The following is a 24,580-nucleotide window of genomic DNA, read 5'->3' as shown; positions in this document are numbered from 1 at the left end:
CAGACCTCCTGAACTTTGTCTTTAAAAGGTTTATCACATGTAAGCATTTCTCCTCACTCAGAGTTTGAATCCAGTACTTGAGTTCAGGGGACGAAAGTGTTCCCAGAACTCACCACTCAAGACTGGTGTCCTGGAACACTATGTTGTACTGCAGGAACATAAAAAGCCATGTCAAGCAGAAACACTCCCTACTTATTACTTATTCTCATGAAACAGGCAGCCTTCCTTGGAAGGTAAATCAGCCCCAACTTTAGTTATGTTTCACTTCTACTTTGTAAAAAGCCACCAGGAATGCTTGTAAGGAACATGCTGATGAGACAAAAAAGGGAAAGGTTAGTGTAGCAAAAGAAACTGAAGCAACTAAAATAGTAATGCCACAAACAGCTGAACACATCTAATAGTTCACTGCTCCTCAAATGAGGAAGGTCTTGCTTCCTTCTTATCTTGTGTTCTCAAACTTGCAGGTCTCCCTCTCTCTTCTCCATCATCCATGCTGTTGACTGGGCCCTCCCTGAATCTAGTTCAACTTGCTGGTCCATAAGAAAGCTACAAAGCTTTTCCATGTTAGTTTTCTAACTTCTAAGCATGATGAGTTGGCTAAAAAACTGGAATTAGTGCAACGGACACAGCAGGAATGAGAGCCTGGGAGCTTTTGGATAAGCCCACCCAGGCTCATAAAAATTCCCTGAGACACTTGCTTCTGATACTGACCGAAGACTTAGCATTTTAACCCTTGAACTGGACATGCAAATGAATCCCACTGTGTAAAAAGCACTGGCTCAACACTCCTGTCACAAGCAGAAAACACTTTTGTGAACAGCCTTAGTATGAAAACCAGTTTAAAAGTACATGGTGGTCATTAACAGGACAGGCCAATAATCATTCTGATCTCAAAAACTTCCAGATTAGTAGATATAATGGGAGGGAGGGGGAAACACAGGAAAAGAAAGAATTAGGGGGATAATTATCATATTTTCTTCAGGAAAAAAGCAGCCTTTTGATTTCAGTAAAAAGGAGGACATGGACATGGGGCTGGCTACATGGAAAAGGGAGAGAAGGGAGAACTTGAGTACCTAAAAATAGCTAGTTATAGTCGTTGCTTGAAATATATATGTAAACTTATTTGCTGAGTTGCCCCTATCAATTCTGTAACAATACATATTTGCAATACATATTTTACTGTAAACAGTTTAAGATGCACAGACTTGCCTTTTTTGATTTTCTTAAAAAAGGCACAGCTTCCAGACCCCATCTAGTGGTGTGAGTGCCTTACAACAGCCTCATTAAACGACCACATTTAAGCTCTTCAATGCACTGTTTTTAAAAAAGAAACAATACAGTTGACTTCAGTTCAACGTCCACCTGAAAGAATGGCAATACTCACACGTTCTAAAAATAGGAAGATAAGATTTCCAGAATCGCTACTCGACTTCTTTTCATGCTGGACTTACATTAGTTCTATTTTAACAGTGCTTCATATGCTATTTTTGAGGAGCCAACCCACCACATCCAGATCTTAACAGTATACTGAGGGAGAAGGGGGGAATCTCAACTGCTGCACTAAATCTGAGACAAAACAGATATCAAGCTGTGAATGAACTTTGGGAAAAAGCAAAATGAATTCGCCTCTGTATCCTGACTCAGTCAGCAAGACTAATCAAATTATGACTATTTGAAGTGAGCTAAACTTTTCACAATTCAGAGCTGTGCAACTGTCTCTAAATTTCCCCATGCACGCCAAGAAATGCTGGCTTTTCAATTACCTTCCTCACTGTAGTAGCCAAGCATAAAGCACTCCCAGTTTCCCATCAGAAAGTTAACCAATTTCACAGTATATGAATAAAATCTCCTCACAAGCAGGACTTTTTTTCTAATCCTAAAAATATTCTATTTTTAATTTGTATAGGCATTTAGTGTTGCCTAATTAAAGAAGCAGATAAAACCAGCTCTCCTGGCCAGAGGCATGTAACAGCAAGCTAGAAGACAAATTCTCCTATAACCCAATTGGAGAAGAGCTGTGTATTTTGGAGGAAAATACTCTGGTGTAAAAATCCTTATCAGATTTTTCCGGATAAATAAGTAGATGCAGTTCATTTGTTTCTGACAAGCACTGGAATCCATATCTGAATTCTCTAACCTAGTAGGATATCATTACTCCATTCAAGATTTTGAAAATTCAGATCTATTTAAAGCTGCACAGTTAGCCATATTCCATTGACTCCCATACAAGTTTAGAAGTTAATAGCAAATCACCCCTTTTCTGACAGTGCATAATTAAGCTGAACAAAGGTAAAGAACAAGTATACCTCACCTGAGGAGCCTCTGCTGATTAAAACCTGAAATTCAGCATTAAGCCTGATACCCTTCAAATGAGTGAAGGCCAGCTGAATCCTGTGGGCTTATCAAACCTCACCTTCTGTAAAGAGTATTACTGTACCAGGGCTGTTGGCTGTAATACATGTTATGTGAAGGTATTGCTAGCTACAGTACTGCTATTGGCCATGAACAGCTAGTCCTTGGAATTCCAGGCTTTTCATTTGCTTTCTGGATTTTGCAGGGGAACAGTGGCAGGATTCCCTAGAGCAGTCTCCAGTTATGAAGCAAACCATGTAGTGGCTGCATCAGTCAGTGCTTATATCCTTAGTGATACTTAGAATAGAATCATAGAATTGTTTAGGTTGAAAAAAACCTTTAAGATCATCAAGTCCAACCATTAACCTAACACTGCCAAGTCCATCACTAAATCATGTCCTTAAGCACCACATCTACGTGTCTTTTAAATAGCTCTGGGGATGGTGACTCAACCACTTCCCTGGGCAGCCTGTTTCAATGCTTGACAACCCTTTCTGTGAAGAAATTTTTCCTAATATCCAATCTGAACTTCTCCTGGCACAATTGGAGGCTGTTTTCCTCTCATCCTATTGCTTGTTACTTGGGAGAAGAGACTGACACCCCCCTCGCTACAAGCTCGTTTCTGGTAGTTGTAGAGAGCGATAAGGTCTCCCCTCAGCCTCCTTTACTCCAGGCTAAACCACCTCAGTTCCCTCAGCTGCTCCTCATAAGACTTGTGCTCTAGACCCTTCATCGCCCTTCTTTAGACACTTCCTCTCTCCATTCCTGTTAGCCTTGTACAACCTTTCCAACTACATGGGGTGATCCCATTTCATTTTGCTACCCAAGTGAAAGACTTCATCTAAATTTTGCATCCATATAGAATTTCTGTTGATACAAGCTGTACCACTCTACCAACATCATTCCTTTTATATTCACACTCGGAATAAATGTCTGAAGAGAGAAATGTTTTTGGTGTAACTCCCTTTTGAAAACAAGATCAATGCAATCTGCAGGAGTTCTTTAATCACAAAACTGAGGTAGAAGCTGAAAAATAAAGAATCCTGTAAAACCAGTATGAGACCAGCTGGCTTGGCAAGAGGAAGCCAACTTTGTTCATATTAGTTCGCAATGAAAATACCAGGCATGAACTGAAGTTAAAATGACAGAAATTTTACAGAAAAAAAACCATGTTTGTAAGAGCAAAATAACCCTAACATCTCATATTTCTCTCCTATTCAGTTTGAAGCTGAAGTCTGTTTGATGTTAGAAAGTTACTTACTAAGACCTAGACATAAAGAGTTTGACAGGGATACGAGAAGATAGCTTAGGCAACTTCCTAACTCCCTTCCAGTTGAATTTTATCAAACCTAAATTTAATAGCAGACCGTACAAGAGCTGCCAACAAGGGCTCTAGCAAACTTTACAAACATGAGCAAGCTCTAGTCACCAGCATCAGAGAAGCAAATTATCATTCAAGATTAAAAATAAAAATCAATTCAAACCATTAATGTTTACAATTTAAGAATAGTAAACCCTCCTGAAACCATAATTTGGTTGCTATTGTAATGGATGTCTAAACATTTTAGAATTTTTTTAAGCCTGTTATAATTAACTTCATATGAAATTGTTTTTTGTCTGTACAGTACAAACCCAAGAAGAATTTTTAGTGATATGCACTTCTAGATATGCCAAGAAATTCACCAATAAGGTGAGAGTCAAGTGTATACTAATGAAGATTTTAAATAGCTGAGGCTACTGCAATGTAAAACAAGTACTACCTCTTTTCACTTTTTTGAAATTATGCTTTCTATGATTACACTTGTAACTGGAAACATGTAAACATAAAAGGGGGGGAGAAACATTTATTTGAGGCGCTCAAATGTTTTTTCTGATTATTATGATAAAAAAAAAGGAAAATACTTTCAAAATCTGAAAGACTGAAAAAGACTTCAACAGAAGCTTAATCTCTCATGCACGCCAAACTGGTATCAGACATTGCATAGGTCCACTTTAATACCCAGTCTAACCACACCTCATGCTGCAAACTTAGGCTCTCCATTTGTTTAAAATCCTATGCAAATCTGGGAGCACGCTATGTAGCCAAACTGATTATCCAGGTGCCTATATTATCCAGGAAGTCATATAAAACTCTTAAGTGCTGAATAAAAAGCTGCCTTGACCACAATCTCTGATCAGCCACTGAAAACTGAGCTGGGTAGAAAAAACAAACTGTAAGCTTCCAGTATTAGCAAGCTAGTGCTAAATATAATGATGAGAACCTGACACAACAATCTGAGTTAATCTGCAGTGGTGAGACCTGGCAGGCTTCTAAAAACAAAAAATCACTTACCTTAACATTGAAGATCTAGCCCCATTTTAAATCAAATTATACCGTATGTATAAAGAAGAATGTTAATCATGCAAAATAATTTAATTCAGCATCACTAACATTGCTGTTAACTTTGTTCTGCATCTTTTCTTACCATCACACGTTCTGACTTTAATTAAAAAAAAAAAAAAAAAAAAGAGTGGCATGCCATCACCTCTCAAGGGAAAGAAATAACACAACACAAGACAAGGACAGCCAGATCATACCTCTGAGGTTTACGAATATCCCAGAGTCCCACACCTTCCTTAGAGTTGGCAGTAGCCAGTAATCTGGGTTCTACTGGATTAAACATCACACTGTGAAAGGCTGATGGGTAGTGTGCCAAGCAGAAGGGGTCTGTTGAAAAAGTTGAGATTTCAGACATAAGAACAAACGATCCATACAACTGTTTGATGCAATGAGTTTGGCAGCTTAATACGGAAACAGCATAACAAGATCTGAAGATATGGAGACACATTCAAACCATTTCTCAAACTGATACATCCAAAGCAACATAGAAGCTGAGGTTTAAAATTCACCCACATGTACATTAACTTTGTCTAATTATGGAAAAGGACATATACTGGATTTCAAGATGCCATTTTGCTTATGAAAGGTTATCAGAGTTAAAAACTAGTCACTCGAAGATCAAGTATTTGAATCTTCTTAAGGTTCATGACAAAATGGTCATCTAATAAAGACTATACAAGGGGGGTATTCTGAAAGCTTCCTAACATATTCCTGGAAGCATTCACAGCTATCGATGGTCACCCAAACTATAGATGTAGCATCAATTGCTTATATGGGAGAATAACATTACAAAAAGTGAAATAAGATTGTACGGAATTCAGTTCAAAGCAAGCTGCCAACCCTGAGGAAAAGAGGCCTGCCACCTCTTAAGTGCTGTACAAGCAGCTGTACAAGTAGACAAGAAGGGTGTTCCTCTTGTATAAAAAAGTTTAACAGTTGGCTTCTGCTGTTCACACACAGAGTTAAAAACATGCTCCTCCAGACTCTCTCCCTCTCATCTTGGTTAGTGTAACAATACTGTTTGGCCTGCTACTCTGCCCTATTCATTCCATCAAAATGCTGTCTCCATGAAGAGTGGGGAAAAGCCTTGACTCTGTCATCCTTCTCTGTATCTTTCTGCTAGCTTTATGGCTTTAGGCACAATCTAATTCTCTTTGTTGTGTGTATCTTTTGTGACATGCTGCCACTCTTTCACTCAACTAAGAAACCAGAGTCAATGCCTATTCCGAGCCAGGGATTATGCCAGACTTTTCCATTCACTGTTTGCTTTGATGCAACCAGTGGTGCTCATGTGCCTGGGAGGATCTGTTACTGCCCTTCTTTGAGCCACTGTGTGCAGGCACCTTTAGCCCCACAAGCACCTCCAAAGGTACTTCATTTTCCTTCCTCGTATCCCTCATTAAGACATCTAAAACATGGTTAAACAGACAACCCTCCCAAATTCCCAATACCTCCTGCAACTACTGTCCATCAAGCAACTGAGACAGAATTAACATTGATTTGTCCTGCCCCATCTGTATCCTCCTCTTATGCTCTATTACAAGCTTTTTGGCACAGGGACTTCCCTTTTTAGCATTCACTTAGCAGTGATCAAAACAAAGGTCTCTGACCACGGCTGAAGCTCCCCAGTGCTATTAATTATCATAGGAGGCAAAGGTAAAGGGAAGAACAGTCGCAAACTTTTGTTCTGCCAGCCTGCCCAAAGGCTTTAGAGATCGCTGTTGGCCTGCTGGCAGCTCCAAATAAGGTTTAACACCAGAACTGACCTTCTACGTTTCCATCATCCAATCAGATCCCTGCTGGGACATAAAAGGCTGTGCTATTAAAATGGCAGCCCCCACTGAGAAGCAATGCCCTGCATTAGCTGAGTGGAATGACAAACATCATCAGACTGCCAAATAAAGGAGTTGTTTTTAAAGTAAACTTTAAATTTGTGTACGTTTGTTTAGTCAAATCATTGTCACTAATTACTGGTGTTTTCCTTCACACCTTTATTATCAATAGCATGGCCTGATACCAGTTTTCTTCTAAGATATCAAAAGTTGCCTTTCAGCCTGTCAGAGAGATTACAGGAGCTAAACTAATGAGGCACTAAGACACTTTAATGAAAAGTAGGGGGATTACTTTTTTATTGTTCTTTATGCTCCTTCACAATTGTAGCTCTTATACACTGGAGCATGAAAATATTTCTCAAGGGAGAAGCTCAACACCATCTCTAAGACAAATTAAAAGTGGGTTTATAAAAATTACTGCATAAATCACTCAGCAGTGCAAGACAGTGAGAAACAAAAGGGGAATGAAACTCTTTTCCAGCTTCTTTTACTGCAGTATTTTAAACTAGGAGGTTATTTGCAAGATTTTAATGAGCTGACCACTCAGTGTAACTAACCATACTCATGCTAGCAGGCATAGTACATATTCCTGTGAAAATACCGTTGCAGACAAGGTATTTTCGGTGACAAGCATTATATTGCAGTAAACTTCAGCAGGGCTCACATATAAAAGCTGACTGAGGACTCCTATATAAGCATGCAAAAGCCCTTTATTTAAAATTCAGACAACCTAAGACACTACTCCAAAAAAGCCCCAAATGTACCACAGCCAACACTTCTTCACTCCCTTTTCACTGGTGCAGCCTTCTCATTCAAAGTCTCAGCAACAGTAAAAGCAGTTACAAGGTTCAACTACAAGAAGGACAAACCTCATTTCATACAATTTCAGAAACTCAAATCAGATTGGACATTAGCTTATGATACTGAGCACCTTCATACAGATGCATTTAAGCATCCAGTCCTACTGACTGTTGGCATCCACTGTCAGCATCAGGTAGTTCCCCTAACACAGACAGATCTTCATGGTGTGGAGTTCAGGAGAAGGCAGTAAAGGAGCATTTCACCATTTCTAATTTGGAGGCCATATTCAATGTCTGGTCTCATCGCTTGGATATTATGAAAACAGAAAAATAGGGATGAAGTGACACTTGGATTTACCAAAGGTAAATTAGTCACATCAGACTAATTTGATCTCTTTCTTTGATGAAGTAACTGATCTTTTATACAGGGGAAAAGTGGTAGACCTAATGAGGACTAAATTCACACGTGGTATAGTACAAGTTTAGCTACAGGCAGTTGGGATTAGCAAAGGGAGTTGCATGGGGTAGGAAACTGGCTGAAGGGAAGACAACAGTTCACTGTGCTAGTAAAGAACTTCTGAGCAAGAGGAAGGTTATTAATGAGATCCTCATAGACAGAGAAGAGACATTATAGATATTTTTATTAAAGACTGTGATATGCATATACTGAGTGTGTACATAATTTTTCAGAACATTTAATAAAATTATCAGATGGGAAAGAGATAAGGGGTATCACAACTGCACAAGACAATCAGAATTCACTGTATGAATCACACTATTGAAAATTGAATGCAGTGCTAGTATATTTAATTTTTATTTATACGAAGGCAACACACCTAGGGCAGGGAGGGCATCAATAAGCAATCCACCCTGAGTATTTTGGTGGGGCTTATAAAGACAGATCTAATTCTGGATACTAACATTCAATAAAGCTCTTATGATACTAGCAGCTCTAAAAGACTCCTATGAGACTATAAAGTATGTCTTGTTTCACCTTTAATTTCATAGTCAAGAAGGGACACAATCACAGTCTAGAAGAGTTATCAAATTCACTAGGTATGGAAAAAGCTAATTCCGTTAAACAGCAACTTTGACCTAACAACAAACGTGTACAAATTGCCACAAAATACATAAGCTAGATTTCAGTGCCATAAACAACTTTCCTGTAAGATCAGTAGAAACTATGAGTTAAGGCAATTGCATTTAAACAGCTTACAAAAAAGATCAAAGTTTATTTTAGCTATGAAGGAAGGGAACCAGATTCTGTACTCCTGCAGACTGCTCAGTTTTAAATTCTCAGCTTTGTGTTCTTTACGACGGGGTAAACTCACAACTTCATTTACTGAAGTATTACTTAAGTATTCATATACTGAAGTATTCCTCTCCAAAGTTACGCAACTACAGTTCTAAACTGAGATTCTTCAACCTTAAAACTGCAGCTGTAGAAACACAGATTGCAGTGTTTTGAGAAGCTGCAGGTTTGTTACACAAATCACCAGTATTCAGTTCTGTTTTAAAAAACAAAGATTGAAGTAATAATTCAACCTCCCTGTTACCACTTAAGGGCTCTAAGTTTCCAGACAACCAGAAAACATTATGCATAAGAACAATTCTCAGTGTCACAGGGAAGTATATAAATAGCTTTGGAAAATCATTCAAATAAAAATAACAGCTTTTAAAACCCAGGTTATAGACAACCCCCCCCCCAAAAAAATCCACCTTCCTAATGGATTTCAAGTTTAGCAAAACATTTTTATTGAAGAAACATGTCCTTCACTGCTTCTTCACTCAAGTTAAAACCTCTTCGTACCAAGCTCTACACTAGCCTGCACTATATCCTGGTACCCCAGGAAGTCAGTTAAGACAGTAACACTTAATTGTAAAGACCAGGGTGTACCTATCACCAGCCACAAGAATTATGCCTCACTTTCACCCTTCTCCAACACACCCTGTTTGATTTTCCCAGACAAACATAACTTTTCCCCTCCCTGCTTTGCCCAAATTCTTCCTAAATCAATGATCCTTTCCATGTAGAGATCTCACCTCCATGGGAAGACTCTCGAATGTCCCAAATAAGTACACGGCCATCATCTGAGGAACTGGCAAAGATGTTGTCATTTACTGGGCTCACTGAAAGGCCGTACACTGCATCTTCATGGGCAAATACGTCCAAGGTCTGAGTGCTGGAAAAAGAGACATACAATATTATAATTCCTTCTTCTTTTGCTGTTGTTTAAGAAAGCAAAGTATTTACAGCTTTATCTACCTAGTAATACTTAGTGACAAGGTTTATGTAACATCGTAAGACCACCCTTGTATTTAATCAGAGTAAAAAAACAAAGAAAAAGCCCCTGTAGAGTGACCAAGACATCATGATAAGAGGAAAAAAAAACCCTCAGGCCAAAACCCACACATTAAAAACTTCAGATACTGCAAGATGCTATAGAAATCATGTTGTATTAGATTAAGCTTGGGAGGAGCTAATGGGAAAGGGAGAGAGGTCTTGGGACCTGTGGACTGTATTTTTACTACTTAATGTAAAAAGGAAAACAAGGCAGAAGTTCATTCTTTAATACAGGCTTCTGTTTTGTCCAAAAGTTCAGTTGAAGCTCACAAAAGAGCAACTTTCCAGCTGGCTTGTTTAGTAAGTTTTCTTGGTTCTCCAGGATAGACCAGACCTATATTTTTTCCATGTAGGAAAAGCAGCAAAAAAGAACAAAATAAGTCCCCTGAAAGTACCTAGTTTCAGCCATTTCACAACTATAAAAAAGTCCCTTCTCTGTTCTTTTCCTAACTTTTCAGATCATTTTAAAAGGAGGAAATAGTGGCATGGAGAGACAAGAGTTAAAACATTAAGACAGAAGATTCTGGGGTTATTTTATTTCTTTGGCAAAACCCCTTTATTTCTTTAGAGAATACACGTTGTATACAATCCCTATACCTCATGGAAACTCCACCAAAGAGATCCCATGTAAAATCAGTGTTTTGTTCACATGGCAATTGATGTTCTTAGTGACAGAAAGGCCAAAAAATCAGTAACAGAAAAAGCCATTTAAAAGTATGACAAAGCAGTTGATACACCAAATGTCATCATTCAAGAAGACAGAGTAACTTTCTACAGAAACCAATCAGAATTCAGTGTGCCCGACTAGTAAGGTTTCTTTCAGAAGTTCACACAAATAGCCTTACAGGAATGAATGCTATATGCATTACAACTGGACTTAGCATACTTAAAAAAACCTCTGATAACAAAAGCACATTAAAAATACAGACATATCAAAAAGACTTCTTAAAACATCTAAGCAAGACATAGCAGGAAAAAACGTGTTATACAGAGAACTGTCAAGGACAAAGATTTCAGAACACAATAAACACCAGCATCTAAAATTGTGACATTTACACATTTAATTAAAAAACCAACAACAAAACCAAAACACCAAATAAAAAAAACCCTCCCCAAACCAAACAAAAATGCACAAAACTCACATACCCCCAAAACCCAAAAAGTAAAATCAAAACAAAAAAACCCAAACACCAAACAACATAATATTCCTGAGAAAGAATTATAAGACAAAGTTACTTTTTCCCAGCTCTTGTATAAGACTTATACAAGAAGTAAATATAAGGTATGATGGAAGGCAGATGTACACTAATCAGTTCAATGAAAAAGGCTTTGGACAAACCTAGCAAGGAATATGTCCAAACTATGTTAACCAGGATTCAGGCAACTCAAAAAGATTTAAGGTTTTATATTTCTCTGTTCTTACATATATCTCTTCCTGCTTTTTCTTTATACTTGATTTTCTTGAGTTCATATTATTTAAAAGGTTATTGCTTAAATCTGTAGAAGTTACTAGTACAGACCAAAATTTTAACTTCATAGTTTTTTTTGCTTGAAAAGCAGTAAGCTCAAAAGACATGGTATCTTGAGAACTCCAATCTAATACATTATCACTACAGTATTATTTATATTTTGACTAACAGCCTAATCTTGATGTAGCACAACAAAGCCTAATTCCCAACTGTTTTGCAGTTTTGGTAAAAAAGTATCAAAATAAATATGTTTCACATTAGTGAGGAGAATTGGGCAGCTGCATCCAAAGTTTTAAAAGGTAGTTAGGTAGGCCAAGCACTAGTTTTCTTAAATACAAGTCAGGTGAGTGTTTTGAAAAACAAACCAAAAAGCCCGTATGTGCCACAATACTTGTATTTGTGCCAGAATAATCTGGCTCTGAATCTACTTAGAACCTACTATGCTGCCTGCAGGAGAGCATATGTATTTAATAACCATTCTCTTTCCCAAGGTCAAAACGATGCAGTGCTGAAAAAAAAAAATGGGATGATGGGGAATACTTCATTCTAGATATGAATTTAGATAAATAAAAAGCATGTTTCAGGATTAAAACACTGTGCTCTTCTCCCAGACCAGTAATTTAAACCAAAAAGTGCTTCTAGTGTAGTTGACATTAAGGGAGCTCTTGAAGCAGTGGAAACACAAACTGTGTATTTACCTTTCAACATCATGGAGTATAACTTGCTCATCATTGCCTATAAAGAGAAATATAAACACTTAATATCATGTTCCAGTGATTAAAAAAGCATTATAGTGGAAAAAAAATTTTTTTTTTTAAATTTTCTATTTCAAAAACAAAACTGAAGCAGAGAGAAGACAAGTTCAGTTGCCAAGCGGTCAGCCCTCTGCTCAGTTATGTGAAAGGCTCCATGTGACATTTCCAGTCATGATCAAATGCACCAATCCATTTCATCTGCTACTGCTCAACAAATAACTACTTAACGGTGTTACTGATCGTTCTTTGTTCAGTTTGAGCTCAAGTTTTGGGATATCTGCAGTAAAGAGAAGAATATTATATGAAGCAGCAGAATACCTTTAACTCTCATGCGAATACACCCTTCTTCCTGCTCAGAGGATGCTCCATAAAATGATAATGGAAGGTGAAAAGAGATGCCATAAGCAAAACACATAGGGCTCCCAGCTCAAATGCTGCCAGTTCACACCATCAGCATTCAGGGTTTTGCAACCATTGAGAAGGCACAAACGTGACAGCCAGTGTAATTTCTTTTGTATTAACAAAAACCAAACCAAGTGATCAGACAATCATGTCACTATTCTTTGATCACATCCATTGAATACAATGGAAACTAACCACATGCATGCAGACTAAGAGGGTCACAGCTACAAAGTAATTCCACTGGTTCATGCAGTGTTTTTCAAGCTACAGCAACAGAGTATTCTTTTAGTCTCTGTATGAATATTAATTTATCTAATTTGGCACCTCCTCTTTAGAAATATTTAAGGAGACACACATTTATATTTAATTCAGAAGAAAAAAACCCAGAAAGCCCACAAAGTCATATTTTTATGCTCAGTATGTCTTTGTAGTTGTGATACCAAGTTGTGAAGCTTTCCTAATGTACACCAAAGCCAGGGGTTCAGAAGGGGCAAGTATATGTAGTAAAGCTATTCCAGTGCCTATGTATTTCACCAGTGAAAAATGTAGCCTAGTTTCTACAGTGACAAAATTCCCTCCAGCAGACACTCCTGCTCCTCACTCTCCGTACAGTATGAACACAAGAATCATTCTAGATGCCTGGCTTCAGCCCTCTAGTCATCATGGGATCAACCTTCCCTTCCATCACAAGCTGCAAAATGGGAAAGAACGAAAGGAGGGGGAGGGAGAGGGGTGTGGAATAACCACTGCTTCTCTCTGTTTTGTGTGTGGGAGGAGGTGGTGGTGACAAAAATCTAACTAAACTGCTTCTGGTAAGGATTCATCCCTGCAGAAAATGTCACTGCTGTTCAGCCCAGTAGGGTTCCCACTTACACTGTTTTACTTTCACACAGGAGAGTTCATTCTTCATTGAGAATAACTGGGTTGTAATTGTACACGCAACTCTCCCATTTATAACCTCACTTGTTTTGATAACTGCAGTTACGATGATCAGAAAGGCAAGAAGTATCTGCCATTCCCTTCAGTTGCACCTGTGAGGATGAAATACTGCAGAGCACACAAAGAGGAGCACAGTTAAGGTGGCCTAAACCCTGTACCTGTCACATCAGGCCTCTACAGAAACAAACTCAGTTCCTGGAGGTTTATTTCAGCTTTTCATATACCAAACATTAAATGCAAAAAAAAAGTCCATGCAGTTTACTAAGCGGGGTTCTTTCATTTCAAATGCTGCTCTACTCTCAGTGTGTGTGTGGACAGAGAAGGGTAATAATATTCTTCAGGGATGGGAACTTCTTTGGTATCTTGAGAGAGTTTTTTCTCCAGAGATTACATGCAAAACACTGTCCACTCAGCTCCTGCCTTCCATTTTTGTAATAGTTACATGTGGTGCGCGCTACACATGCACTCCTTCAAAGCAAAGAGCTTTGAAATTCCTTGGATGCAATCCAATTCATACTGAAGTGGAAAATCCTTTCTCCTCTGCTATCAAGAGCTGCTTTAGGGAAAGGTCATCAGATTCTAAGTCATTAGTCGTTGGCAGCTTTATTTACAGAATGGAGTTCTGTGCACCTTTTGCTAGTTTCCATACTCTAAGTTTTCAGGGTTTTTTTGAAGATTCCAACTTCCATGATTTGAATAGAACTCAGAACTGGGGGAGATGATGATCAATAGATCTTAGGACCCACAATTCTTTCAGACCTTTTAAGAATCTCCCAGAACATTGTTGAGTGAATAAATATAGTTAGCCCCATTTCACTGACAGAGATAAAACAGATGGTACATCTAGGCCATGCAGCAAAATGACTCTTTACAAGGGATCCAAGAGTCAGACTCACAGCCCTTGCAGATGAGCTCTGTGAATCTTGGTGGAGCAGCTGAAAGAGTTCCTGACTCCTCCAATGGAAATAATTTCTGGCAAAGGCACAGTTTGTTTATGCAAACTGGAGGAGGAAAAAGAGGGAAGAACGGCCAGTTTGTCTGTGCATCAGCTGTCACAGCTCATCTAACCTGGCATTTTAGCAAAAATCCACCACAATCAATGACGTAAATCTTTAATTGTGGGTGTTAACTGCAGTGGCAAGGTTCAGTCAAACCACTCTGTTGCCCTTCCTGTGAAAACAGTAGCCTCTGACAGGATGGCCCAATGGACAGAGGGTTGAGCTGGAAATGAAAAAATACCATTACAGCTGATCCAGCAAGATTTGGCACAGTTCGTTACTTGAATATTTATGTAAGGTTCCATTTTTCTGAATTCAAACTCAAGTAAAACAGACTCCAGCCCAAAATTTCATTGGAATCACTCATGCAGAGACATTCATTTGAATACAGTGTGGACTGCTCTTTCTCATAAAACAAACAGCAGTCCCCAGAATCAGAAGACAGACATCACTATTTGACATTTTTGGAGTTTTCCCCACCTGAGAAGTGTATCTGAATCATCTAATCCTTAAAATTTGACACCATCTTAAACTTTGTCACGCCTTTTTTTCTAAGGGATGTTATAGTTTTAACACAGTGTTGAAGGATCGGAAACTTCCACCATTCACATGCGCCTAGAATCAACTTACAGCATTGATTCACAGTTCACAGATCTTGGTTCAAAAAGGTAATGAAGGGCTCTGACCAAGCAGTCTCATGGTATCCTAAAATAAGTCTATCTGTATGTTAATGGATATATTGATGAAAGATACAAATTCCTGTCCATGCTATTATCATGTCAGATAGAGAAAATGAAGCACAGCAGAAAATTACACTGATTGCATTCTGACAGTCTTGTGCCTTTTTCTTCTTAATTCTATTTTTCTCCCTACCTCAATACTTCAAAAATCAAATGGTGAAATGAACCTAAACTCTAGGGATTATTACCCCAGAACAAGTACATGTTCACTTTCCTTATATTAGTTTTAAGACTGAATTAAACTTTCTGTTAAAAAGTGAATATCATCAAAGCCAATTAGAGCCCAATGTGCCAGCAGTTCTAAAAGGCAGACCCTTATCGAGTGAGGACTGAAATGAGGTCTGAGAAAACATGATCCACCAATAGATGGCAATAGCCCTTCATAAACCATCTAAGGGTGCATTAAAATCAGCTAGGAGCAGCAGAGATTTTCAGGTGACAGGCTTGAGTGCCAGAGAGGATGCAGAGTCTGCTCTCAGTACAGCTAAGAGGGAATAACAAAGACCATCTTGCACAGTCTGTAGCGCAAGTAGGGGCAGACTGGACCCAGGATTCTCATGATAGCTCGACATACGATGCGCTTACACCAGGGTTTGGGAAGAGGAGAAGCATGACCAAATTGAAAATGTTGTGCTCGCTAAAGTATTCCCTGTTCCCAAAAGAACCTTCAGCTGCTGAGTGAGGACACCTTCCAGATCCTTAGGAGACTATGGAAAAGACCTTTCATGTGGGGCAGGATCTTGCTCATAGCTTCTACTCCAAGGCATTCACAATGCAAACTCCTGTGAAATCAGGGTGCTCTTCCTTCCTTACCTCCAGAGAACACTTTTGTATTGCCACTGTTGAAAGCTAGGCAGAAGATATTAGAGTGATGCTCCCCTTTTAGCTGAACTGGTTTGACTCTTGAGTGGATGGCTTCTTCCATACGCCAAAGTAAGACGCGGCGGTCATCCCCTCCTAGAAGAAAGAAAGGAAATGCGCATTACTGCCTGAGCCATGTGTAAATTGATGACAGACAAGTTACTTAACTCTGCAGTTATTCATATAAAAGGCTTTGCTGAAATCCTAATCTGCATAAAAAAATTTATACCTCGCAAGGGTTTAGATATATAGACACACATTTACATTAAGATGCCATGCTGTCAGGTATTCAATTAATATTAATAAAAACAGAGGAATCAGCAGGAAAAGTCTGGATTAAACAGCTGCCATTCTGCCAATACATAGTGACAACCTATAGCAACCTGGACACTCAGAATTTTACTGGCATGTGAAATTCTGTGGCAAGCTGTAGATGCATTACATGCCAAATTAACATATGCATGTTGGCAAAATGCTTCTACACCAACTCCTTGTTGCCAGCATCACTTATGTTATTCATAAAACAGGAACTTTTCTTCCCCTTTCACCGACAACTGTATCTCCTTCTAGCAGTCTTTGCAAAGCCTTCATAGCATAGATTGGCTACAGGACTGAGATGTGGCCATAAAAAGATTTTACTGAAGCATTCAGAAGTCTTCAGCATGCACAGTTATGTCATGCTTCTAGATCTGTAAAGATTAACACAGACACTTCTGAGGTGAACTCCTGAAAAAGAGTAACTGGGGAGAAAGACATTCAAACTCTCTCTTGCTTTACAGCTTGCTGTACTTCTTGCCTAGGTGCAGGTCTCAGTTCAGAGCTCTATATACAAATATATTTAAGCGCCACCTCCTCTGTCTGGTAAACTGTCAGATATAAAATAAATATTAGACTCTGTTCATGCTTCAATTGCATTAAACTATTGTTGGTTCAGAAGAGAAGAAAAATCAAGATACTACTGCATTGGTCAGCACTCTCAACATCAATTTTAGATGCCTGCAAAAATCTGAATAAAGCTTCTTCAAGTCAGACTCAAAATATTTTTGGTATCTTCTTTAATAACAAATGAAAGAGAATGGCATCACAAGTCAGAAGTGCCACATGCTGATTTCAGTTGAAACATTTTACAGCTTCTTTGCACAATCAAAAGCATAAACTCGGTGCCTTCTGAGCTGCTATCCAGAAGGAAAAAGGCATGAAACAGAGACAAAAGGAAACGAAATTAATTGGTCTGCGGTTTACTTCAAGAAGAGGTAAATGCATAAATAGAATTCATGACTACTGTTAATCAGATTTCTTAAAACTTTTCACATCATATGATGCTATTAAGAAGTTTTCCCATGGAACTGAGTTATGTCAAACATCCTTTAAGTTAACAGTCTCTCAGTCTTTAAGTCTCCTAACAGATTTTATGACAATCACTTTGATAGACAGTACAGCTGCAAGTTATGCTTGCCCATGCTCCATGAAATTAATTGTGTATTCCTCCTCCTGATTTTGTACTTTATAGAGCGAACAAGAATACATGATAAAAATATTTGTGATGCATTTGATAACTACTGGGAATAAGAGTCAAATGTGATGGGTCCAGAAAAACTCACAGTAATTTATGGTCAACTAAACTAATGGGAGCTTAGATTCCTTTTTGTCTAGAAATAGGAGAGAAAGCAGTATTTGCACCCTAGTGATAGCAGATGAGCTAGCAATAAGGAGACACAGAAGTACATGACTGCTGAAACATATGACCATGTTAATTACACTGAAATCAAGAAGTGATTGTCAGGCTTAAAGTGGATACCTTCCAAAGCTGCCAACAGTCAGGTCTTAGAGTTATCACTACCTGGCAAACATTTTAAGCAACATTTAAGGCTGGTGAACACCAGCATTGCTTCTATCAGACTACATTTATTGTCTTTCAAGACTTCTCTAAAAGGCATTTCATGGCAAAACATAGTAATATACTGTTGTTAATTGTTACCATAGCAAACCAATTTGCAAAACCACTGCCGTAAGTCTACACATCCTCCTACCTGCTAGCACAGCCATGTAGGTGACTCACTTTAACAGCAAACTCATATTCATTTCCACCATCCACCTCGTTCAGGTACGAACAAAAATAATGAAGATATCCAAAGACAATAAACATTATTGTATTACAGTATGGTAGGAGCGGGATAAATTGCAACCTGTGTAGGAAAGTCTCTGACAGTGTTAAAAGTTGCCACTACCTTCTTTTTTATAAGTTCCCATATCTTAAGTGCTTGTTTCCTTTGCCTCCAGTTTAGAAATAACTCTTTCTACTGAATCCAAATGTATCTCTTCCCAGACACCTAGATCTCCATGAGACTTTGGTACAAAGGGCCCTACTATTAAGTATCCAACACTACAGTCGTCTGAGAACTATGTTTGCCTTTGTGGTGGCACATGTTCCATAGTTTAGGAGTTCTCCTGTCCCTTCTCCATCTATGTATTGTCTTGCACATACTTGTCTTTGAGAACTTCTACACCCCTGTTTCATGCCTCAGCTTTATTCCTCTCATACACCACTGAGACAGAAAATGTCAATAAAATTATAATGTTAACTGGGTTGGAAGTGTGTTCCCTTCTAACTTCAATTCAGTTATTCCAGAAATGCTTCTGACTTAAGCCCAGTTCCAACAGAAGGAAAAAGCCTTACCAATGTGTCCAGTCAGAGGAGGATTTGTGGCAGAAAGAGAATTTTAGCAGCCTCTACATCCTCATACGAAAGAATAAAAAGTGTTAAGTCCCAGGCAAATATACCCAAGAAAAAGCAAGTCTTACGTGACTGAAACCAGAAGGGGGGGCCAACCAGCAAATACAATCCAAAAGCTGACTCTTAGAAGTTAGAACAAGAGGGAAGAAAGAAGGGAGGGACACATGTATGGACAGATACAAGGGAGACAGCAAAGAAAATGTGAATATATAGAGCTCTTACGTTCTGTAGAAAGGAACCATGATTCATCAAACGCAAACTGCATGCACATTACGCAACATAACTTACAAGTCTGAGGACTATAGGAAACTTCAGGCCTACAGCACCCGTTCTGTACAGCTGATCAGTGAATGGAGATTAATTAAGACACCTGCAATTTATGGCGGATTTATTGTGCATGTACACGTGAAGTAGAAGCCACTCAACACACTTCAAAAACCACTAGACCTGCTGCACAAACTTGTGGTAACTCCACAATGCTCCCCAAAAGAGAGTAACTGTATGGCGAGGGTATGTTCTTGACATGATACAGAGCACATACCAACAGCAACAAGTTTACTACACATTTGGGAAACCTGGATATATGGCCTCATATGAAAATACCTTAGCCACCAAGGCTCCACATGTAGATTTTCTAGAAGTTGAAGCCCCACATAAAGGCTTGAATTTGTAATTTTTCAGTTCATGATGTCAGAAGTAGTATGTTTGGCATCTCCAAAATGGAAATAGCTTCACTTCCACCTTACTTTGCTGATTCTGTTTAGGACTGACAATTTGAAAAGCAAAAGTTTGTGTGACCCAGCTAAGAATCACACAATGACATTCTACAGTTACTTTTCAGAAAGGAACCACATTTTAAAAGATTTAATTAGTCAAGTACTTCAGTGTTCATTATGGGTCAAACCTGCTTCTACATTCAAAATCAAAGTGAGATGGGAAGAGAAGTCAGACTGAAGAAGTATTTGTGGTCAGAGAGGCTGGAAATTTTATCATCTTCCCATATTACTCTTGATGTAGAGAAAAGCAGTATTCCCTTTTTTTTTTTTTTTTTTTACAAGCACACATTAACAAAAAATACATAAATACATGTTTCTTCCCTGCCCCAAAGTCCCTGGAATACTTTGTTAATGGTATGGGCTTTCTGACTAATGTTGATGACAGACACATGCAGGATTAATGAATTCTACCCAGAAGATACATAACAGAACATACCTAGAAAGAAAGCTTGCATTTCAAATCTTGGGAGCTATTCTGAAATAGATTCTTAAGTAGACAAACACTTTGTGTTCACCCTTGACAATCTTCTAGCTCCTGTGCATCCAAAGTGGACCCTCCCAAAAGAATAAGAAGTGCCTTTTCTTCGTGGTTTGCCTGCTTCAGAATGGTTTGTGCATGCTGCGTATCCCAAGATTGGAGGCGATGGGGTAGATTGAAAGGGCTCCCCCCAAAAAGTTCTTTCTTTTGTTTTGCTTTGGCTGAGTTTTTTGTTTTCGGGGTGGGGGTGGGGGGGTGTTGGTGGTTTTCGGGGTTTTTTTAAAGTAGCAGAGACAAACACTCCAGGTAGAACATGCCTATTCTAGATAACTGAATAGGTCCCAAATGACTCAGCATGGCATATATTTCAGCACAAACACTTCACTGCCTCCACAGTTCCTAAACCAAAGCATTCTAGTTTTGCCCTGCTTTTCACAGAATCACAAAATCATCTAGGTCGGAAAAGACCTTGAAGATCACCTAGTCCAACCCTTAACACTGACAGTTCTCAACTACACCATATCCCTCAGCGCTATGTCAGCCCTACTCTTAAACACCTCCAGGGATGGGGACTCCACCACCTCCCTGGGCAGCCCATTCCAACACCCAACAACCCGTTCTGTAAAGAAATGCTTCTTAATATCTAGTCTAAACCTTCCCTGGCACAACTTGAGGCCATTACCTCTTGTCCTATCGTTTATTACTGCGTTGAAGAGACTCATCCCCAGTTCTCTGCAACCTCCTTTCAGGTAGCTGTAGAGGGCGATGAGGTCTCCCCTCAGCCTCCTCTTCTCCAGACTAAACACCCCCAGTTCCCTCAGCCGCTCCTCGTACGACATGTTCTCCAGACCCTTCACCAGCTTCGTTGCCCTTCTTTGGACACGCCCGAGTAATTCAATGTCCTTTTTGTAGTGAGGGGCCCAAAACTGAACACAGTAATCGAGGTGCAGCCTCACCAGTGCAAAGTACGGGGTAAGATCCCTTCCCTGTCACTGCTGGCCACGTTATTTCTGATACAAGCCAGGATGCCATTGGCCTTCTTGGCCACCTGGGCACACTGTTGGCTCCTGTTCAGCCGGCTGTCAATCAACCCCCCAGGTCCCTCTCTGACTGGCAGCTCTCCAGCCACTCCTCCCCAAGCCTGTAGCGCTGCAGGGGGTTGTTGTGGCCCAAGTGCAGCACCCGGCATTTGGCCTTATTAAAACTCCTACAGTTGGCCTTAGCCCATCGCTCCAGCCTGTCCAGATCCCTCTGCAGAGCCTCCCTACCCTCAAGCAGATCAACACTCCCACCCAACTTGGTGTCATCTGCAAACTTACTGAGGGTGCATAGATCCCCTCGTTCAGATCATCAATAAAGATGTTAAACAGGGGTGGCCCGAAAACTGAGCCCTGGGGGTCAAGTTCTTCCCAGAAAAAGTTTCCTGATCTGGTAACCTTCTAAATGGGTAATCACTAAATTTACACACAATTAGATTTGGAAGAAGAGTCTACCTCACAGTAACAGCAGTCTACCTGTAGTACAGGACTGTTCTTATTAGTCCTAAAATGGTTCAAAGGGGGCCAATACATATCCTTGCCAAAAGCAAATCTACATAGCTTATGAAACACACTTGAGTTCTTGTGTGCTAACAGAAACACTTCAAAATCATATCAGTCACGACTTAAAAACTGCAATTTTAAAGTGCATTAGCCTTACTGATTGTGGACAAAGGTCAAGACTGCTACTCCTCTGTCTGCCACATACCAGGTCCAGTCACTGAAGAACATACACAGCAAGTGGGCAACACTTCAAAATCATAACATAAAAGATTAATCTTATTGCTTGTATCTACTCAAGAAGTTGCACGAATCACAGAAAGTGGGATTGGATGGTATTTCAAGAAGTTGATCACTTAGTTGACCCTGGCCATGTCTGTGTAAGAATTATTCCCAGTAGGTGTATGTCTAGTTTGTTCTTAAAAAAACACCACTGAGGTAAATTTCATACCCTCCTTAAGCAGCCTTTTTCAGCACTTCATTATTCTTGCCATTAGGCAGATTATCCTAATATCTAGCCCCAGGGTGCAGTTTGACATTACATATAATCCCACTCCCCCTTGCCATGTGCTCCTGCTATTTTTCCTCCCACTGAATTCAGTGGTGATGCAGCCAGAGGGCGAGTAGGTTAAAGAAGTTGACCTGACAGCAAATCAACTCTCAGACAAACAACTTCTCCCTCCCTATTCCTTCACCCTGTTCAGATGCTTCCATCATACCAGTTTATGACTTTAAGCTATAAAAGTGACACATTACAAACAATTGAGAGGAGAAATAAGTGAATGGACTACAGGATGAAGGGAAAATGTAAGATCAAACAGCATCCTACAATCTTTCTTCCTATAATTTAAACCATTTTTCTTTGTCCTATTGCCAGTGGACAAAGAAGAGTTTACAACTTCATGTAATAAACACTTTTACACAGCTTAAAGACTTACATCTCTATTCAGATTTTCTTTCTGTAGACTAAATGGACCCCTTTCTTTCAGCCTTTAATTTTTCTAGACCTCTGATCATTCTTCACACCCTCTTCTGAACTTCCTCTAGTTCGGCCACATCTTTCTCAAAGTACAGTGCCCAAAATTGAGCACAGCACTCCATGTGAGGCCCCAACAGCACCAAATAAAGCAGAATTACTTCACATGCTTTATCATGTCTGATCATATTTATGTTGTAATCTACTGTCACATTTGGATCCTCTTCTACATGACTATGGTCTAGAGTCTCTATAGTGTATTTGTAGAGTTGATGGTTTTTATTCACGTGCTATAGTCTGCACTTGTCCCTATCAAACCACATTACTTTTTTTTCCAGGTAATGTCTCTTAATTAAGTTTAAATTCAACACCTATCCTCTGAAATTATTGCTGTCTTTCCTGATATCACCTTTAAATTTTATGATTTCTCAGACATTAATGAAAACATCATGTAGTAACTTTACCTAAGATCCCTCCTCACACAGAATTCTGCTTGATACAAAGAGACTAAGATCAAGACTGTCCCTCTTTAAAACATACTTGATATACAGTCTCCTTACTTCAGAATTAATATTCCACTACCTTTGCTAGAGTCACCTCATTCCCCTGTTTTAGGATTATGCTCCTTCAGATTTACATGGCAACCAAATGACAGATGAATTTCCAGTACTTTCTTGTATCCCTACAAATTTACGATCACAGAAGAGCTATTAATTTTTGCATTATCTGTTGAGGGGAAAAGAAACCGAGACAAAAAGAATGTAAGCATGGATTAAGTAAGCCTCAGATTATAGTACTTCCCAGAAGTTATCTTGAAAGTGCAGTTTAAAGTAGGGAAAAAAAAGTGGGAGGTTCTGATAAAGATCCTCATGTTTGTAAGAGATAGCAGGCATGAAAAATGACAGTCAGATAAACAAATAGAAAAACATATTCACCAAACTTGAGGATGGGAGAAAGAAAGCCTATTACACAGACTGAATAAAGATGATTTTTAAGAAGTTAAATTGCAGAAGGAGATGCTTGGCATATCTGAGGGAAGAAGTCAGTTGCATATCACTGCATGGTGAATTTCATTTCCATGCATGGACAGTCATGTGTTTCTCAAACTGTTAGCAGAAAAATACCACCACCTAGATATAGTGTGGCAAAGACATTTTGTCCAGTGAAATCTTTCAACTCCATCCAGCAGCTGGTTTTAACTAACTTCAGCCTACTTACACATTTCTCATATGTTAAACTTTCCTCTTCCCCTGTATCATTCCACAGATAGGTCTTTTCTGCTTGTCATACTGCATCTTCTCCCGAGTATCTACCACCTCCTGTCATTTCTTACAATTTTCTTTAATTCTTGTCCTTATGCCTGTCCCTTCTTCTAGCACACCTGCCCCAAAACATTAGTGCCTCTCTTTCCCCCCAACTCTGTTGAGTTCCATACAGGTACAGCAAACGCCTACAGACTGGCCCCCAACCCAACTTGCTGATCTCAACTTTTTAACTTGAAAACATGGTTAGGAACAAAATGAATTACTATTAAATGTGTAAATTCCAATAGAAGATTTAAAGAAGTTAAGATACCAAAAAGTTTCAAACATGCTTTCAAAAGGCCTGCTGAGGCTTGTCTACACTGAAGTTCTCTCCAAAATCCTAACAGGAAAACTATCTGGAACTGTAATATAAACCCTGTTTAAGCAGTTTGAAATGTTTACTGAAACAGTAATCATTAGCCTTACAGACTTGCTTCTGGGAGATATATCAAAAAAAAAAAAAAAAAAAAAGTGGGACACATACCCAAGAAAAGCATTCCAGCCAATACTGATGAGAACAGCACTAATTTGGATGCAGGCTAGCATTGAAATGGCATCAGTATAGCCACTACAAATGCACTCTATCAGCTTTACTTAAAACAGCTCTAACAAGGTGTAAGTTGTTAACAAGTTAATTAGCTGAAGCAGACTCCTCTACTTTAAGAATATACATATTACTTAAGACTGAACAACTGAAAAGACTGCTTGCACTCTCCCTTTTCACACACTCCAATATCCCTCTTAACTCTCATAGCTGCTATAAGCGCAGATGGAATCATCTAACATCTCATCCTTACCTCAGCACACTGACTATTTTGAGGGAGGAGAGACCCACATGCCATCTATTCTAAGGTTTTATCTGCATTTGGAAGTCTTCTGAAGCAACTCTTTTCTAGAAAACT

At 39.1% G+C, this 24,580-nt stretch overlaps 1 protein-coding gene across 2 annotated transcripts in view; it reads right to left on the bottom strand.

The window, feature by feature from the left end:
* Window positions 1-24,580, bottom strand: part of DCAF5 (DDB1 and CUL4 associated factor 5) — a 74,320-nt gene that overhangs the window by 46,296 nt on the left and 3,444 nt on the right. The window contains exons 1-5 of one of the 2 annotated variants that reach the window (XM_074824388.1): window positions 17,903-20,550; window positions 15,825-15,968; window positions 11,876-11,912; window positions 9,408-9,547; window positions 4,930-5,059 (exon numbers count right to left, since the gene is read on the bottom strand). In XM_074824388.1, the coding sequence (XP_074680489.1) occupies window positions 4,930-5,059; window positions 9,408-9,547; window positions 11,876-11,912; window positions 15,825-15,968; window positions 17,903-17,918 (467 nt within the window). In that variant the 5' untranslated portion in view covers window positions 17,919-20,550. Of the gene's footprint in view, window positions 1-4,929; window positions 5,060-9,407; window positions 9,548-11,875; window positions 11,913-15,824; window positions 15,969-17,902; window positions 20,551-24,580 lie in introns of those variants that run through there. The other variant, XM_074824387.1, reaches the window with a different exon arrangement.

Source organism: Strix aluco, chromosome 4 (genome assembly GCF_031877795.1).
Source record: "Strix aluco isolate bStrAlu1 chromosome 4, bStrAlu1.hap1, whole genome shotgun sequence".
Classification (NCBI taxonomy): domain Eukaryota; kingdom Metazoa; phylum Chordata; class Aves; order Strigiformes; family Strigidae; genus Strix; species Strix aluco.
Note: the sequence above shows the minus strand (reverse complement) of the source record. Positions and strands in the feature narration are given on the sequence as shown.